Consider the following 19,400-nt stretch of genomic DNA (forward strand, 5'->3'; position numbering starts at 1 on the left):
TGTCCTCCCTGAACTGCAGTGTTCTTTGCAAAATGGGAGTCACTGAGACCTCCTTCCAGGTTCTAGGAGAGGATAGTGAAAGCCCAAGCCAGAACTCAGGGTATGACATTTATGCCCTCCCACTACACAGAAAGGACACCCACAGTCCAGGCTGTGGGCTGCTTATCTGTCCTACAGTGACACTGTATCCCACACTCTCACACCACTGAACCCCTCATTCCAGTTCCCCAGACTGCTTGAGACTTGACAGTCTCACCTTGTGAACAGAAAAGAGCAGACACATCTGATACAAAGGCCTCACATCCTGCCCATGGGGTGCTGAGTCCTAGGGCCTCTCCAAAACTTCTCCACACACCCTGCCTCCCACATCTCCACAAGGATCCAGGGAGGGAAAATTATTACCTCCACTTACAGGTGAGGAAACTGAGGCTCAGAGAAGGGAGGGGACAGCCAAGGTGGGTGCTGCAGCCAGGACTAGCCCAGGCCCTTTTTCCCACCAGGAGATGAACAGCCTCCTCCATGGAAAGTGACCCCGAGCAGCATCCTCTGACTATCCATCCCTGGAAAACTCGAGAGGTTCCCTTTCAAGGTGGCTGGGCAGAGGACTGGGCCATTCACAAATCACTTGTACGCAGTGTTCATTTTAATTCTCAAGCCGGCCAAGAGAAGTGGTTCAGAGAGGGGTGGCTACTTACCTGGGGTCAGATAGCAGATCTGGGGTTTGAATCCAGGCCTGAAATAGGACACTGGACTTAGCCTTCCCACTGTCCCTGAGCCCAGTGGCCTCCTCTGCCATGTGCTGGCCTCACGTTGCCAAAGACCCATGGCTGACTGGAAGCCCGATTCAGTCCCAAGGAAGAGAGAACAGTTTCAAGAGATCCTGGCAGGAGCTTCTGGGAAGCCAGGGGTCAAAGGCAAAAAGGCCAAGTGGTATCAGAGAATGTTTTCCAGCACTCAGAGAGGTGGAGGTCAAGGCTAGCTGGTGGGTCTAAGCTTGGGATGGTCCAGAATCATGAGGCTCAGCAATAGGTCATTGGAAAATTCTATGGCTTTTACTGAACCAATCACTCCTTGCAGGTTAGTAAATAACCATCTCATTGCACAAGGTCTTCGATGTCACTCTTTCTTTTGGAATTTCAGCCTTCTTCAATAATTTTAAATTGTTTAGCTGAACCAGCCTTTAGTGCTAATGATCATTATAGTTGTGCTTATGCTAACTGACGTCGGGCCAGCCTTGGCTTTGAATTCCAGCTCCGCTACTGCACTGCTGCATGCCTCTGACCTAGCTATTTTTGCCACCGTGCCTCAGTTTTTTTCATCTGGAAATGGGGGTGAGGACAGGCATTCCATCGTAGGTGGCTGAGAAGACAGAGGGAGAGAGTGTTTCCATAAAGCCCTCACCTCACTGAGCACACGAAGTGAAAGCTGCTGTTCCTTGTTGCCTGGTGAATGGGATGTGTAAATGCATTTGAGCTCCACAGCCAGGCTGGAAGAGAACCTTGGACATCCAGCCCAGCACCAAGTGATGACCGGGAGAGGGGAACCAGGGTGCCCTTTCTCCATCGTAACTGACACCAGTGGAAGCCCCAGAGACTGGGGAACTCGGATGAACCTTGCTAAACAGAAACCCAGTCCATGGAAATGTGCTCTTTTGGGCTTTGAGTAGTGACTTGAGATGTAGAGCCTCGGTGCTTTGCTTTACAGGACTTTTGTTACCCTCTGCCTCTGCTACTTGCTTTATAAGTGGGAAGACTCTTGTGTGCTTCATTGATGGCCCTCCCCATTACATATCTCAGCAGTTACTGGAGCATTTAGGATACTCACAGATAACTCAAGGCCATGGAAATTTGGATTCTGGAGCTATTAAGACCTAACTTCAAATCAAGGCTCTACTGTGTGACCTTGGATAAGTGACTTGGCCTCTCTGAGTCTCAGTTTGGACAGCTGTAACGTGGGATGACTTTGTGAGCCCAGAGCCCAGTAAGGAGCTGGCCTATATTGAATACACGATAAATGTGGGTCTTCTCTCCACTTTCATGAGCTACTCTCCTTGGAATGGCTTCTGGAAGCCAAGGGTATGGTGTTTGAGTAGGATTCACTCTGTTTCCTTGACTCCCAACCCTGCCTATTGCCTTTGCCTATTCAATACCAAGGAGCCTTTGGGTCCTGAGGGCACTCTGTCAGCAAAAGCCCATCAATTTTTGCTTCCTTCTGAGAACTGTCTGATGGTCATACAGTGCCTTGGAATGGCCAGAAAGTGGGGCTGTGGATTGCTGGCTTAGGCCTTCAGCTTCCAGGAGCTGCTGGACCCTGGGAACAAGCCCACTGCCCCTGGTGCAGCTGGGGGGAAGAGATAAGGAAAGGGAAGGAAGGGGACTCTGAGCAGGCCTGCTGAGGTCTCTTCTGGGGGGGGATTCTTCAGACTGGATCTAAAGATTGTAGCCACAGGGTCTGGGAGCCTGTGGCTGCTCTCTCTGGACCTGGGGATTTATAGGGTTTGGTTTTTGTCCATCTGAGCTCAGGGAAACTGTTTGACCTCTCTGGGTCTATCTCTACTTGTCCATCAATAAAATGGGGAAGCTGCTTCCTAGATGGTGACTGGGCCCTGGCATCAAAGAAGAGTCCTTGAAACTGGAGAGACACAAATATTTTCTAAGCACCTACTATGTGCCTGTCACTTGGCTAGAACTCTGACACTAGGGCAGCTGTCACAGGTAGGGAGTTAGGAGCATTGAGTGTGCTAATCCCAGGTGTGGGATTAGCATGTACATGGGTGTACCTCTGACAAATATCTGGAGGTCTCTGAGCCAAGAAAGCAAACAGGGAAGGGCTGTGGCTGCTTCAAGTTTCTACATCTTCCAAGTCCATCACTAGCCTCATTTGGATATAACTGATGAAGTTTGAGTCTGACTTGGCAGGGCGGCGGTCCTGGCAACATGGAAGGTCCAGAACTCAGAGCTCATGTGCGGGTCTGGGCACTGGAGAGTACAGGAAGTTTACTCTGTGGGGCTGGAATATATGCAGCTACCCTCATCTACCTAGATCCTGGCCTGAGCTAGTGTCTCAGCTGGAGGCAGGGAGGGGCCGTGGAAAGCACCAGAAGACATGGGTTTATCTAGTCCCACTGCCTAACAAGCTGTGTGACCTTGGGCAAGTCCTTCCCCGTTCGGGTCCTGGGTTCCCACCTCTCTAGAATGGAAGAGGTTGTAGCCATCTGTTAGGAGGCCTATCTGTGGGGTGGCTCCTTCTGGAGCACACTAGGACCTTGATTCCTGCTCCCACCACACCCCCTCCACCATCTGCCCTCTGACTTCCAATCTCAACTGGGTCTCAGGAAAACACTTACTTGGGTGGCACTGAGTCAGTCCCATCCCTTCCTGAGGAAACGCAGCTGAGGATGGGAGTGTGGGCTCAGAAGCTAGAATGTCTGGGTCTGAGTCATGGTTCTGCTGCTTCCTAGAGTGTGACCTAGCAAGTCATTTACTGTCTCAGGACTTTGGCTCCTGGATAATAGCAGCTACCCACAGGGTTGTTGGGAAGATCAAATGAATCTCTACTATAAACGCTCCCACTAGTGGTGGCTATAATAGTAAGAAGTTTAATAGTAAGAAGAATTATCATTAGTGTTATGCTGTGTGTTGCACCCTTAGCTTAGTTCCAGGCTTATTCAAATAACCATGTACAATCTTCTTCTACATGTTCTATGAAAAGCAGCAAAGATTGCTTCCTAATATGCAGCTCTTATAATGTCCTAATTGAAAGTTCATCCCAGAATTCACCATCAGGGGCACCTGGGTGGCTCAGTGGGTTAAGCTTCTGCCTTCGGCTCGGCTCATGATCTCAGGGTCCCTTGGATCAGGTACCGCATCGGGCTCTCTGCTTGGCAGGGAGCCTGCTTTCTCCTTTCTCTCTCTGCCTGCCTCTCTGCCTACTTGTGATCTCTCTCTGTCAAATAAATAAGTAAAATCTTAAAAAAAAAAAAAAAAAGAATTCACCATCAGGGGACATGCTGTCTTTCTAAAGCACTGTTTTCCCTCCTTGTGGAAGCTGGTGCTATGCGAGTGATCCTAATTCCCTTCCTGCCCTGGCTGCCAGGAAGCTCAAAGTCAAATTTAAATCTCAAACACAGTAGCAAATATAGTTGGTTTATTCGCTTCCATTCCTTTCCTGTCTCATTTCCTATTTGACTTTGTCTTGTGAAATCTTTCTTGTGTCTTGAAATGTTCTCTGGAAAGAGGTCATGCAGGATAAAAAGCAACTTAGTAATACTACTTATAAAATTAAGGTAGTTGGCCTAATAGACTTGTTAATCTCATTTCTTGAGCAACTCAGGCTTGGGAGAGGGTGAGAGGACACATGTTCAAGGAATTTCGGAGACCACCTCCTTGTCTGGGGAAATGAGGCCCATGGTGGTTATTTCTTATAAGCTATTCACTTTTTATTTGCTTGATTGAAGTAATGAACATAGTAGGATTATCTCTTTAGGCAGTGCATTAATTAGGAAAATGCCAAATCATAATTAATAACAAGTGTTTATAATATCCTACTAATGAAAAATCAGATTATAAAAATTGAACAAAACAATATATCTTATGGGAGCCCCTTTATCCCATAGTATGTGTGTGTGTGTGTCTGTCTGTCTCTCTTCCTCTGTTGTGTGACAGGTTTGAACGACTTTGCCATCGTAAAGGAAAGAGTCATCAAGTTGATAAAGTCCTTGCCCAGAGCAGGTGCTCGGTTTCTGGAATGAAAGGATGAGGGAAAGTTGAAATTTCCCATTAGGAGTCTGAGTTCTGACTTTGAGAAGAGTGGGTCTCCTGCAGGACCCTCTCTGTGTGAATGGGACAGTGCTTCCTCGGTCCACAGAGCAGTGTCCCCATTCAGAATGCAGGGACACATTTTGGGAGGCCCTCTTAAGATCGGGCCTCCTCACTTGGGAAACATATTCAGCATCAGCCCCATGAGTGTGTGCACGATACTCTGAACCAACCCTGGGACAGGACCGTGAAACAGGAGGAGCGGCACGGATGTTGAGTCCTTCTCATGCACTGTGCAAAAGATGCAATCCAAGAGGAGACTGGGAGGAGGAAGCCTGGGGCAGCCACATGCAAGGTGGTAGCTGATCCAGCACCTACTCAGTGACCTTGAGTGAGTTAGTGCCTTATACCTTGTTTTCCTCAACTTTAAAATGGGCATAATCATGGCCTTTGCCTCATGGTGTCTTAGGAAGATGACATCTCAGCCCAGAGCTCGATGGGCTGTAAGTGCTCAATAAATGCTCACTGTGGTTATTCTCACTGTCAGTGCAATCCTTACGTCTCACATGAGGGAAAACTGGGGGCCAGGGACTCTGGGAGAGGCCCTGCCTCCTGGGCCTATGTTCCCTCACTTGGGTGCCCTGGGATGTGGCCAGGCTGCTTGTTGCTGGGTGGGGAACAGGGTCTTACCTTCATTGCTCTCGCCAGGTGGGTGGTAAAAGGACAGCCCCAGGGAGATGATGGCCGCGATTTCCAGGATGATCAGCGTCACATCTTGTAGTGCCTCCCACACCAGCTGCAGGAAGGTTTTTGGCTTCTTTGGAGGTATAAAGTTTTGCCCGAAAATCTGCTTTCTCTTTTCCAGATCTGGAGCGGTGCCCGGCAAACCTGGGGACAGAATGCAGAAAGGTTGGCTTGGGAGGCCTGGGAGAGATGCTCAGGTTTCAGGGAATTGTCCCAAGTGGGGACGGCCCTCCCCCGTGGCGAAGCACAGAGAAAGGAGGAACACAAAGCAGGAAACTTGCAGGCACCAGTCGGGAGCCCGGCGCCCAACACTCACTTCCGGCCCGCAGTGTGCATCTGGGAAATGCCAGAGACACCACGCAGTGGGGTGAATAGTAACCCCCATCCCCAAATGATATGTCCACATCCTCATCCCTGGAAACTGTGAATGAGAACTTTGTTAGGAAAGTGGTCTTTGCTGACGTCATTAAGTTAAGGATCTGGGGATGAGATCGCCCTGATTATACAGGTGAGCCCTGAAACTAAGGACAAATGTCATTTCAAGAGACAGAGGGAGAAGACCTAGACCCAGAGGGCACAGGCTCTGTGAAGACAGAGGTAGAGATGGTAAGAGGCAGCCAGGAGCCAAGCAATGCCAGAGCCACGAAGAAGCCCAAAGAAGCTAGGAAGGGAAGGGGCTCTAGAGTTCTAGAGGCAGCACGGCCCTGCTGACACCTCACCTCCAGACTTCTCTGGTCTCTGGAGCTGTGAGGGAATAAAGTGCCCTTGTTCAAAGCCACCCAGTTTGTGGTCACTTGTTACGGTGGCCACAGGAAGCACATACACAGCACCAGGCCCACCTTGCACTGCACCCTTGCTCCTGCTCTGCATTTCCCCCTGCCCTTCCCGCTGAGCACAGTCTTGGAAACCTCTGCCTGGGTTCAAAACCCAGGCTGTGCCTCCAGCTCTCTGAGCCTTGGTGTCCTCCTCTGCGATGGCTGTGGGGACTGTTGCTAGCCCATGAGTGGCTGTGAGCATCTCATGAGATAACCCACAAGATCAGTGTTTGTTGAGCACCTACTCTGTGCCCAACCCTGTTCCAGAGACTGGGCAAGAACAGTGAGGGAGACAGGCAGAGCGCCCTCCTGGAGCAGCTGGCCGCACAGAGGACACACGTGACATGCTCAGGTGGCATCTGGGGGGGGGGGGTGGCAGACACTCAGTGGAGGCCAGTGGTCCTGGTCTATCCTGTGGACCAGTAGGCTGCTGCAACACAATCCTCATCACGCAGGGCCGGGACACAGTGGTCTGCTTCCAACCCACCATTTCTTCACTTCCAGATAATTCTCTCTGACTCACCAGTCTGATCCTTAGTCCCTGCTCAGCGACACTGGGAGGCTCCTCATGGCCTCCAGAATGAAGTCCACCTCTCCCAGCCTGGTGCTCTGGCCCCTTTGTCCGACCCCGAGCCTCGCGTGTAGGCGTATTTCCACCCCTTGACCCACCCCCGGCCACACCAGGCCAGTCCCTCTGTCGGTGTAGCTCATGTTGTCAGTGTGGCCTTCCCCTGCCCTCTGCCCCGCTCGATGTGCCTGTCCATAAGTCCTCTCCCACACTCACTGGCGCCAAGGGGTGAATGACCAAAACCTTGGCAAATCACCCTGCAGCCTTTGTGCCTTTGAAGAGGAGCCTGAAATACCAGCCGTCATGATGGAATTCGGGTGTGTGATAGAGGACAGGCTCACGGGCTCCTGGGTGCCCTCGGACGTCAGCACTTCTCCTTGCTTCTCTCCTTCCTTCGATGCCACTCTGTATCACCCCAAGTCACTGGTGTACCTTTACTTTTTCCACAACAAGTGCCCCGGCATACTTCCTGCCTTACTCACTGTTCACAACCCCACAAAGTGGCCTGCTGTCCATCTTCTCTGGGTGCCTCTGCTGACAAGAGCTCCCCTCCACCCCAAGCGGACAGCAGCCCCCTGCCCTCACCCCTAGGTGGCCTTCAGCAGCAAGGCGGACCTGGTCACTAGATCTGTGTCCCATCTGGGCCGTGGTGTCCTGGGTGCAAGGACTGGTCTGCTTCCTGTCCCTCAGGTCCTGGCCCTGAGGCCACCAAGCACATTAGAATCCTCCTTACCCACCAAATGCAGGTGACATGCCCAAGTGTTCTGAGTCTGGCAGGGGGTGTCATCACGAGGAATACAGCACAAGCAGTCCCCCACAGGTGGGCAGTGTCTGTCCTATCTCTGAGACCAGCCTAACCCCAGATCACCTGCAGCTTAATGAGGATACCTGGAGGGTGGGCATGGAGGGGTTGGGGGGAGGCATACCCCCATCAGACTTCTAGCCTCAGTCTATTCCAGAGAAGGGGGAATCTGGAGGGATCCGCAGAACAGTACCACTAACCTGCTGGGGTCAGAGTCCTGGAATATTCTGCTGCTACCATTATGAGGGTTTAGTGGTTTATTTTATTTTATTTTTATTTATTTATTAGAGAGAAAGAGAGGGAATGAGTGTGAGCAGGGGAGGGGCAGAGGGAGAAGCAGACTCCCTGCTAAGCAGGGAGCCCGAAGCTGGGGCTCAACCCAGGATCCTGGGATCATGACCTGAGCTGAAGGCAGACACATAACCAACTGAGCCATCCAGGTGCCCCGAGGGTTCAATATCAGATGGTTTTAGGGTTCTAACAGTCATTCCTTAACTTATCCATTCATTCACTCATTCAACCTGTGTTTCTCAGGCCTCCACCTGTGAGCCCAGCTTGGTGCTGGGTGCTGCATGCTGGGAAGAGTGATATGAAGCAAACAGCCCAGAAGCCCATGGACATACGAGTTCAGTGGTCCTGGGAGTCCAACAACCTATGGTCAGGGGTACAGGGAGGCAGACATGTCCCCTGTCTGGATTCTAGGCACTGAGCCTCCTCTGATGCTGATAGTGAGACCTCCATGGCCAGCTTCCAAGAGCCAGGCTGAATGAGACCCTGTGGGGAAAGCCTGGAAACAGAGGGGCTTGCTCTGGGGGAGATCCCACACCAGCCTAGCAGTACAGGTAAGCTCTGGAGATCCAATGTTCTGCCTGTGCAATAAGGATGAGGGCTTCCAGAGCTACGTTATACCCATTTTATAGATGGGAAAACTGAGGCCCTCATGAGACCAGTCTGCTGTGTTGGAGCGGCTTCCAGGCCCTGAGAACTCAAGTCAGCCCTGCCTAAGCCCATGGCAGTGTTGCCTCTACCCTTCCATGCTGGAGTGGCCATCTAGGCTATCCACATAGAGAGCAAGCAGGCATGACACAGTATGACTCTAGGAACTTTAGGAAGTTTCCTTGTCTTCCCGCCTTTGTTCAATTCTACCTATAGTCAACATTTGAAATTATTCTACTTAGGCCTAATCCTTTAAATAAAAGCTCTGATTCCTTTAGAGTCCCTGGAAAGGGAAACCATCATCAGTTCTGGCCACCACAGTATAAATGAGTTTAGGTTTTTTTTCCTGGCAGTGGGTTTTGATAAAGGGAAGAAGGGAGAAATGGGGAGAGTGGTGGGCCTCTGAAGAAAGGGGTTATGACCAGTCAACACTGGCCTGTGATGACAGTTTGCTGGGCTTTGACTAGTCAGTTCCTTTCTCTGAGCTTCCGTTTCCCCATCTTGATAGTACAGGAGTTCAATAGGATGAGTGGGCCCTGAGGATCCCAGGGGTTCTAAGGTCTACAGGTCCTGAAGTGGTCCTGCTGTGGTCTGTTCATATCTGGGGGCTCTTCATAGGTTTGGTAAACAAGGGCTTCCTGTAGAAGCAGCTTGGCAATGTTGGGGCCAGCCTATCTCCTGGGCCTATCTTGATTGATTCAGAGAGAGGTGAGCCTTCTGAGGGTCTGTGATTCAAGTGTTCTGGAGTCTACAGGGTGACCAGTTGAAAATGTGGGTGTTCTCGAGTTCTGGGAGTTTGCTCATGGTTCAGGGGTTCTGTTGTCTAGGGATTCACAAGCTGGCACTGAGATTCTGGGTCCTGGGTCAGAGCACAGTGCAGGGGTGGCAAATCTGCATAGCTGGAGGACCAAGCAGGTTTTGCACGAAGTAGATGGGTAGGAGGCAACAGGGAGTAGTGGCGACTGGGGCTAAGTTCCTGTGGGAGAATGTGCACCCAGAGTGGCAGATCTGTCAGTCTTCCAAGAGAAGCTGGACACTTGGAATTTCATGTAAAATTTCCCCATTAGGAACAGTTCGGGACCAAATACAACATAACTGAGAGCTAGATTCAGCCCTGGGGTTGCTGGTGCAAAACCCTCAAGGCTATGGGGTGGGGAACATCTGACTGAAAATTAACATGACTATTTTGGGGAGCAGAAACAACAGAAGGTGATGTGAGAGATGAATGGTGTTGGAGATTCAATTTAGATTAAAGATCATCTCACCACTTAGCATATTAAAAGTTAACATTCCGTGTCAAATATTGCCAGACAAAACCATCAAGGCCGTGAAAATTCAGAAACACAGTGCTGGCGAATTGATATCAGAAGCTGTGTGGGGCTGGGGTTTTCCAGTGTGAATGTCTTTTTGCACAAGAGGCAGAGGACAGAGTACTGAGTGAGGAGTCAGGTTTGTGGATGAACTTGGCCAGTAATTTCAACCCTAGGAGACTCAATTTCCTCATCAATAAAATGAGAGCAAAATAACCCCTAGATGGTGGTGAGCCATACACAGAGGAACGTGTGCAAAAGCTCTCTGTAAATTTACAGGCACAGTCATTGTGCCTTCATGGTGAAAAACCTCCAGCACTTGTGCAAATCCTTCTACCAGAATCGAAATTTGTGTGTTCTATTAGGCACGATAGGAGAAAGCCAAGTGCAGAGCATGGGAAATTTGGTTGTACAGGAATTATTTGTTGTAATGGCTATTTGTTATCATTGGCAATTGGAAGAACCTTCACCCCATACTTCCTCTGTATCCAGCTGTCCTGGACACAACTGGTTTTTCGCCCCACCCTCCCAGCCTCTGAGACTTGCCCCTGTTAGTCCTCATTCCTTTGCCTGGAATGCAGTTTCCTTCCTAGCTCTTTTGGACCCAGCCCTGAGTGCCACAAATGGCAGCCTCAGGCCATCAGAGAGTCCTTGTTTGGTCAGTTGTGCACCTGCACCTGTTAACAGAATGATAATTTGTCATAGACATTAAAAACTCAGGTGATACCACATAAAAATCTCAATGTGTGGCTCAGGCAAGGATCTGTGTACGGACCCCAGGGAGATGGAACTTGTGACTAAGAGCTCTCTGACCCAAACACTGACCTCATGGTGGCTCTGGGGACATGTTTGCTGTTAAGGAAAGCTCAGGGGGACAGTGAGTACCAGCTGAAATTCTTTCAGGAGTAGAGGGAGCCTTGGCATTTTTGGACGAGTGCAGACCCAGGGACCAGGAAGAGAAAGTGCAGGGAGGTGTCCTGGCTTTCTTGGAGGGCAGCACTTTCTCACCAGTGGGCTGAAGTGCAAGGATGTCTAGGGAGGGGAGAAGGGAGAGCACACTCAGAGGCTGGCCAACCTGCCATGGTGTCCTGTCCCTAGATGCCAGGGCCTCAGGGACTCTGGTTCCTTCTATCTAAAGAGGCTTAAGTTCCCCCACCCCTTCTCAACCCTTCTCAAGATAGAGAAAGTAGTTAGGATCCTATTAGATAGTGTGCATCCAATCATCCACTTGCTTATTTAGTCAATCAACAAATACTTATTGAGCACCTACTATAAGCCAAACATCGCACTGCATGGTGGAGACACTGCACTGAGTAAGACCACCATGCCAGGAAGGGTTTCCTGGAGGAAGTGTAATTGGGTGAGCTCAGAAGGAGTGAGGGTTAATCAGGTAAATGGGTTGGGGTGGGGGAAGAGGGGTTGACAAGAAGCAGAAGAAACCCCAAAGGGCTTGGAAAAGGCTGATGTGGCTGGAGCATCCCTGGTGTGTCCCTCCAGAGAGGGGGCAGATGGTCTCCACGGAGAGGACACATCTGTTTGGTGCCACACGGGTCATCATGTGATGTGCGGGTTATCAAATGAAGACTTTGGATCACGGCACTCCTCTTGTTGCCTTCTTGCCCTGGCCTGCCTGGTATCCCAGCAGTGAATTTGCAGTTCACCTCTTGGAGCTGCATGGAGGGCTGAGGGCCATGTGTTGTGCCTGTAAATCATAATCTTGTTCCTCCTTTCTTCCCTTTGAATTTCCTTACTTCAGTCTCTTAAAATCTTTTTGTATGAGACAAACTTTTATAAGCTACTTTGGAGGTACGACATGCATAATTCATTAGGATAAAAAAGGAGAATTGAAGCAAGTAAAGTTGCAGACACTCAGAGGTCAGAATGAAGGAGCAAGATGATGAAATGGGGCGTATAAAATCTGACTGACTTTGGGGCTAGGTAATTGGGGGCAGGGCTCTGCTCTTCCTGGGTGTGGGGCATTGAAACAAGGCACTCCATGCCAACAGGCTGGGCTCTGTCAAAAGTAGGGACCTTTGGCCGTCAGGAGGGGCTCAGAGGGAGTGTTCTGAGCCATCCAGATGATGTCTCAGTTCTTCTTTCCTGTTCTGAGACCTCCACAAGGCTGAGCATCCCTGTTCCCAGCAAAGGGGTACCAGAGGAGTTTTGGTGCTGTAACGAAACCTGCCCATTGAATCTGGCTGATATTTGTGGGAGGGGGGACATTGTCTGGCTGAGTGAACCTGCCTGCTATCTGCGCACATGATCACAAGTAAAAAGTAACTTTCCATCTGCTGTTGGGTGCTGGTACCAAAACAAAGTGCTCCCCCAGATGCTGGTACATGGCCCTTACTGGCCCCCATAAACCATAGATGCAGCTGTTACCACTACCTACCATGCTACAACTAACTAACCACCACACTACTACTAACTACCATGCTACTTACTACTAACTAACACCACTCTACCACTAACTACCACACTACTACTAACAACCACGCTACCACTATCATGCTCCCACCACTACTATTCCTCTGGGGCTGGAATGTGCTTCCTGAGTATTTCTGTCAGCATTGCTACTATGTGAGACTGTGTCTGGACCCACTAAGGCCGCCACACCACACTCCTACCTCTGTCCCGAGACTTGGTTTGGATGGGTCTTTACTTGCTGTGTGACCATGAATAGATCACTCTCCCTCTCTGGGGGACCCTCAGGTTATTTTGCTTGAGGATCAAACAAGACTCTGACAATGCTCTGTGAACTGTGAAGTTCTTCTTCCTCTATTGCGATCGCCCCATAACATACTTATGTACATTGAGGCACAGAGTCCTTTTGCTGGGAAGGCAACTGAGTCAGGCCCCTTGCCACAGAGCCTAGGGGTCACACATGCCCTGCTCCAGCCTGATCTAGTTGGGGGTGGGCTGTAGACACAGAACAAGTGCCCCACAGTGACCTTACCTGATTAAGCCAACATAAGTCATCGGCTTGCACAAGCCTGATCCTGTCGGCTCTGGGGTGCTTAGGAAATTTCAGATGAAACAAATGGTGAGTGCTCTCCTAGGAAGGCCAAAGGTGGCTTCATGGTCCTTATGTGCATTTAAAAACCAGAAAGGGCTCAGACAAGGGGATGCACTCAGAAGACAGGTGTGTGACTTAGTAGGTGAGAGAGGCAGTCCGTGCAGGTGCGTGCCCACTCAAGGGTATGGCTGTGTGTCTGTGTGCAGATGAGTGGCCTGGGTTTCACACAGTAGGGGGAGATCATGTGCTTCCCATCTGTCAGAGGCCAGGGAGAGCAGGCTGCTTACAAAGGAATCCCTGCTGGGATGTTTGGGAATTCACAATGTTCAAAACAAAATGGTGAAATGGCAGGAAAGACCTAACTTTGAGCCTTGCCCAAGACTACCTTCCAGTTCTGTGACCTTGGGCAGTGACCTCTATGGTTCTCAGCAGCAAGTTCCTGGCACACAACTTGGGGATGAGGCTAGCACCACCTCATGCAGCCACTGCGGGGACAGAGTGCACTGAAAGAATGTGCTTGGTTGGACAGGCGCCTGGCTTGGGGTAAAGGCTTGATAAGTAGTACCTGCTACTGTTGCTGCAAGCCCCTAGCTCCTAACCAGTCCTAACTATCTCCTAACCAGCTCCTAACTTGGTGGTACATTGGCATCACCAAAGAGCTTAAAAAACATTAATGTCTAGGCCCCAAACCTAGAGATTCTGACTGAAATGGGCTGGCACGAGGCCCTGGGCCTTGGGAGTGCTGGTGGATGACTTGGTGGTTTCCAGACCAGCAGCTTCGGCCTCACCTTCGAGCATGTGAGAAATGCGAATTCTGAGGCCCACTCAGACCTACTGACTCAGTTACTCTGGGAGTGGGGCTCAGGCATGTGCATTGTGACAGCCCTCTTCTGGGGACAGGGTGGAGTGGGGGAGTTGGGGGGGGATGTAACTAACAAGCTAGGGGCTTTAGGCACGGCGCTGCCCTTGAGCCTCACGAGCAACCTTGGCCCGAGGGGGTTTCTGCTGAGGCTCTGAGAGGGCAGCGGCTTGTCTAGGTCCCACGACAGGTAGGGGACAGAGCCTGGGCCTGCCTTGTCTATCTTTCGCCTTCTTCAGCACAGTGCCAGCTCCCTCAGGGCTGGTCTCTCTCCCTGAAAGCTGCACATGCATGTTAGACTCACGATCTGCCTTGAGGCAGCAGAGGCGGGAAGGAGTGTTGTGGTTTGAGAGGCTGAGAGCCAGACTTGAAGCCAAGGGGGACGTGGAGGCCATAGTCAGACCCTCTGCCTCCCACTGGTGGCTGAAGGAGCCCAGAGAAAAACTAGAAACAAGGTGAGGAGAGAAAGAGACCAGAAAAGGAGATTAGACCAGGAGTTCATGCTGAAGGTTGCCCTGCCCTGCTCTACAACCTTCCATGGCTCCCCATTCACGACTGTGACCAACTCTTATGCTCATGGTGGCTTCTTTGAAATTGTCCCAAAGGACTCGTCCTGCCTTACTCTCAGTCCTATGTTTATCCCACTGTGTTGCCAAGCTCTGAAACAGGTCTGGCATTTGCTGGCGTTTATCTGCTGTGTCTCGGCTCATCTGATTCCTAGCCCAGAAGGCCCACCCCTCCCCTCTGTTGAGCTACTTAGTCTTCTGAGACCCAGATGAAAGTTTACTACTACCTCTTGAAAGCCTTCCTTGATTTGCCTACCAAGAGCAATCCATCCTTCTTGTCCTTCCCTGAAAGCGTTTGTCACCCAGGTCACTCACTAACACACTTACTGGACATCTCTTCTGTGCCAGGTTTTGGCCCTGAGGTCCAAGGCCAACTGAGACCCACCCCTTGCTGCCACTGTCTTCTAGATTCTGATTCCAGCGCCCCCTGGAGGAGGACCGTCATGTCTGGCATAGTAGGCCTTTCTGAAACTTCCCTCCCTCTCCTGCCTCTCTGGGGCCCTGACGTGGGGATGTGGGTGCTGAGGCTGCCTAGAGGGCTCTGCACACACAAGTGGCCACAGGCCACCTGTAAGAGCCACTTAACAAACCTGGGCTCAACAACCCCTCTGCAGAACAACAGCCCATGCCGTGGGGAGCCCCACAGTCTGTACTTGCTTCTGTCTGTAAGCCGCTATAGGCTTTGAACAGATCTGATGGCTCTTTGACCATGTCCATGGCCAGCACATGCATGATGTCTGGGTTTCTGATGGACGGGTGCATGTCATGGCCCCAGCTGGGGTCTTCTCCGGATACAGGGCCTCTAATGATTATGGGTGGTGATGTGGAGGCGGCCGTTTACCAGTTCATGGGATCCCACACAGAGCTGGCCTCTAGCCACACACAGGCACACAGACACAGTGTGAATGCGCATGGCCTTAGCATTGGCCTCTTTCTCCAGAACACACAGATGCGATGGCCACTAGCTTGTGTGTACACACGTGGACACGACATGGAAGGGAACCGGAGCTTGTGAGCAACCTATACGTTGTGTCCCTCTAACCACCTTGACACGCATGCGGACACGAACTTCTCCGCTGATTTAAATTCACTGGCTGTCTTTTCCCCCATCGGGCCATGTTTCCACCCCTCTACTCCACTGTAGGAATCTTATACCTGTAACACCTCTCTGCTCATGGCTCCAGAATCTCTATCTGGATAAGACAGTGGGGATGTTGGGGGTATGGTGTGGGAGTGGGTGGTGGGGATCTGGTTGGGAGGTAAGTGGCCAGGGGCTCACCTTGAAGCTATAAACCCTGAGTAGGGTTGTCAGATAAAATACAGGACACCCAATTAAATGTGAATTTCAGATAAACAGCAAATATTTTTTAAAGGTAAGTACTATCCTGTATAATATTTGGGACACGCTACTAATAAAAGCATTAATTATTTTTTGTTTATCTGCAATTCAAATGTAACTAGACATCCTGTAGTTTTCTTTGTTAATTCTGGCAACCCTACCCCTCAGACTCCGCCAGTCCCCTCCTCTGGCTTCTCCTGCTGTTGGAATGGGACAAGTCTGTGGCTGGCCAGTCTCACCCTCCCGTTCGAGGAGGAGGGAAGCTAAGGCCCAGAGACGGGAAAGCGCCGTGGCCCAGATACAGGGTGATTCAGCAGCAGCACTGCGCTGGACTCCTGATTCCTGGGGCAGGCCCTTTTCACCAAGGGAGGGGATGCTTATCTTGCTCAAAGGAATGCCGAACTTCAAAGAATTGAGCTTTATTGCACACACCAAAATGGTGGCCATTTCATATTCTCGCTCTGTGTCAATCTCACTTAAGAGATGTGATTCAGACTGTCCTGAGGTGACCTTTGAGAAGCTTTTATCTCATCCCCTTGGAAAAATGGACGCCAGAAAATCCATTTTTCTCTTCTTTGACAGTCTTAGTTGAACCTGGATATGGGAGAGCTTTTCATGAGAGGAGCTTCTCTATCTCTCCAGGAGGGGGCGCTCTGCACAGCCGCTGCCAAAGTTTCTTAGGTCCGGAGGAGGAAGGCACAGAGTGCAGTCTTGACCACTTACTGAGACCCTGGATAAATGGCACCCCCTCTCTGAGCCTCAGTTTTCTCTTCCACAAACTGGTGCAGAGGGATAACCTAGCTCTGTCCGCTGGGGTGAAGTTAAAAGGAGGAGCTATGTGGGAAGTGCCTGGCACACAGCCGATGCCAAGAATCTGGCCAGAATACCCCTTTCTTCCCTTTGAACTCAAACCCCACCCCCATATGACACACCAGAGTGGCACAGAGTATTTATACCTTCTCATTGTTCTGTGATCACATGTAACCCCTTTAGTCCCAGAGGGGACTCCCTGTACCCCATTACACCCACTATACTGATACTGCCGACAAGAGTCCAAGTATGTATTCTTTTTTAAAAAGATTTTATTTATTTATTTGAGAGAGAGACAGTGAGAGAGAGCATGAGAGGGGGGAAGGTCAGAGGGAGAAGCAGACTCCCCATGGAGCTGGGAGCCTAAAGCAGGACTTGATCCTGGTACTCCAGGATCATGACCTGAGCTGAAGGCAGTCGCTCAAACAACTGAGCCACCCAGGTGCCCCCAAGTATGTATTCTTATATGATCATTCCTTTGTATATGTGCCTTGCATTTACTTCTTCTGGCCATTTTATGGGTTTTATCCATTTTATGGTTGGACAAATCAAGGCTCAGAGAGGTAAAGTAACTTGTCCAGGGTCACAGAGCTAAAGCTAGGATTTGAATCCTGATCTTCGAGGGTCGACAGCTGTACCCTTTCCCTGCTCTGCCAGGCTGCCTGCTTCCGGACACAGCACTGAAATCAAAGCCAACGATACTACCATTCTCCTGTTGCTCTCGAGACAGCCTTTTGCTATAAACAGAGACTTGGCAATGGACAAGGGATAGCTTCCAGGGATGCCAAGCACCTGAAGGAAAATGGGAAAACTTACTCACCAGGCTTGGTGTTACTAAATATTTGTGTTGTCACTGTGGTCTGGATTCCTCCATTAACATAAATAAAAGTCTCATATTTTGAAAGGAAAAAAGGATATACCAGCCCCTCAAAAGCTACAACATTTATAGAAAAATGCATTTCTGTCTTTGGAAAGCAAACGGGTTAAATAAACTGTGGTACATCCAGTCCATAAAATACTATGCAACAGTTAAAAAAATAAGATGCATTCATAAGTACTCATACAGAAGGCTCTCCAAGACAAACTGTTGAGCGAGGAAAAACCAAGTTGTAGGGCAACATGTATAGTCTGATTCCATACATGTAAAACAGAAAACTCAACAAAACAATAGCTTATATTTCCTGTGGGTACATATATAGGTAACCATGTAGCAGAAGATCTGCAAGGATCTGCTCCAAATTCATGAAGGTGGAACCTCTGGGGAGGGAATAAGATACTATGGCAGGTTCTGTTGGTCAAGGGGACCCTCTTTTTGAGTGAAATATTTTAATTTTAAGTAGGAGAGTGTGCTCATGTTTTATTTGAAGAATTCAAATTTTGATTTAAAGGGGAAATCAGGGGTCCTTGGGTGGCACAGTTGGTTAAATGTCTGACTCTTGGTTTCAGCTCAGGCTATGATCTTAGGGTCATGAGATTGAGCCCCGTGTTGGGGTCCACACTCAGCATGGAGGCTGCTTAAGATTCTCTTCTCCCTCTACCCACCCCCACCCTGCTCTCTCTCTCTCAAATAAATAAATCTTTAAAAAAAAATAAAGGGGAAATCAATATGTACTATAAGAAAATAAAGGTTTGTCTCCACATAACCTTTGGGAGGAGTGGACTTGGGGACTGATATTCTGGAGTAAAACCTTGGCTTCTCTACTTACTACCTGTGTGTTGTTGAGCAAGTCATTTCACGTCGTCTGTGCATGGGCTGTGGTGTCTAGCCCAGCGCCTGGTTGTGCAGATTAAAAGAAGGTAGCGAGAGTGACATGCCAGATACATAGTAGGTGTTATACGCGCAATGCCCATCATTTCCTCTTTCCCCTGAGTCCTGTCCTCATCTCCCATCAGGGTCCTCTCCTGCCCCAACCCTATTTGTCCATGCAGTGGACCTCCTACACCCAAAGAGATGATTGTCTCAGCTCTGCTCACTCCCCTCCACAGCCTGCATATTGGTCTAGGCCACCATCACTGCTGTCCTCGCTAGCTTTGGTCTTCCCAGCCTCCCCACTCCCACTCTCAATATTCTTCACCCAGCAGCCAGAGGTATGTTTCAAAAGTATAAACCATAGTGTTAATGTCAGGCCCTTGCTTAAAATGCTCCAGTGGCTTCCACAGCATACAGGGAAAATCTATGCTCCTTGCCAATTCTGAAAGGTCCTGTACAGTATGGCCTTCACTTTCTTCTGAAGACTCATTTTTTCCTCCGACTGCTATGCTTCAGTGATACTAGCCTCTTCTCTGTGATTTCAGCAGAAGTGCTCTACTGCCACAGGGCCTTTGCACATGCTGTTCCTTCCGTCTGGAATGCCCTTTCCCTCTTTGCACCTAACTGAGCACTTCCTTTGGCCAAATCTATCCCTCTCCCTGCCCCTAGGTGGGAACTCATTTTGAAAGTTCTCACAACTCTCTGAAAATCCCTTTCATTTTTATTATGATTTCAATAATTAATAATGTAATTAGTTTTTCTTAATGTGTGAGTCCCTGCTGACTCTAAGCTCTATGGAGGCAGCAAGTGCATCTGTCTTGGTCTGATACTCAGTTGATAGATATCTAATAAATATGGGGCCTCTCCTAGACACTTGCATGGGGAGAAAGGAGGTAAAGATGGGGCACTGTGTAATTCCAAGACAACACCTGCTCTTAGACACTTGCAGGCTGAGGATTGAGAGGCCTGGGAGCTACCTGGGGTCTCCTCAAGTCACCCCCACCATGGCCAAAGCCGCATTGTAATCACCTCTGTGACCTCCTCTTTGTTGCTGATGGGAGGGATGGAGAAGGCCCCAGCCAGCCTCACAAAGGACTTGCGGGAAACACCCATGTCCAGCGTCACTCT

At 49.9% G+C, this 19,400-nt stretch overlaps 1 protein-coding gene across 11 annotated transcripts in view; it reads right to left on the bottom strand.

Annotated features, from left to right (window-relative positions):
• Positions 1-19,400, bottom strand: part of ATP2B2 (ATPase plasma membrane Ca2+ transporting 2) — a 367,144-nt gene that overhangs the window by 71,705 nt on the left and 276,039 nt on the right. For all 11 annotated transcript variants that reach the window (XM_059161728.1, XM_059161734.1, XM_059161732.1 and 8 more), the window contains one exon: positions 5,448-5,645. In XM_059161728.1, coding sequence (XP_059017711.1) covers positions 5,448-5,645 — 198 coding nt within the window. The remainder of the gene's footprint in view (positions 1-5,447; positions 5,646-19,400) is intronic.

This window comes from Mustela lutreola, chromosome 2 (genome assembly GCF_030435805.1).
Source record: "Mustela lutreola isolate mMusLut2 chromosome 2, mMusLut2.pri, whole genome shotgun sequence".
NCBI lineage: Eukaryota > Metazoa > Chordata > Mammalia > Carnivora > Mustelidae > Mustela > Mustela lutreola.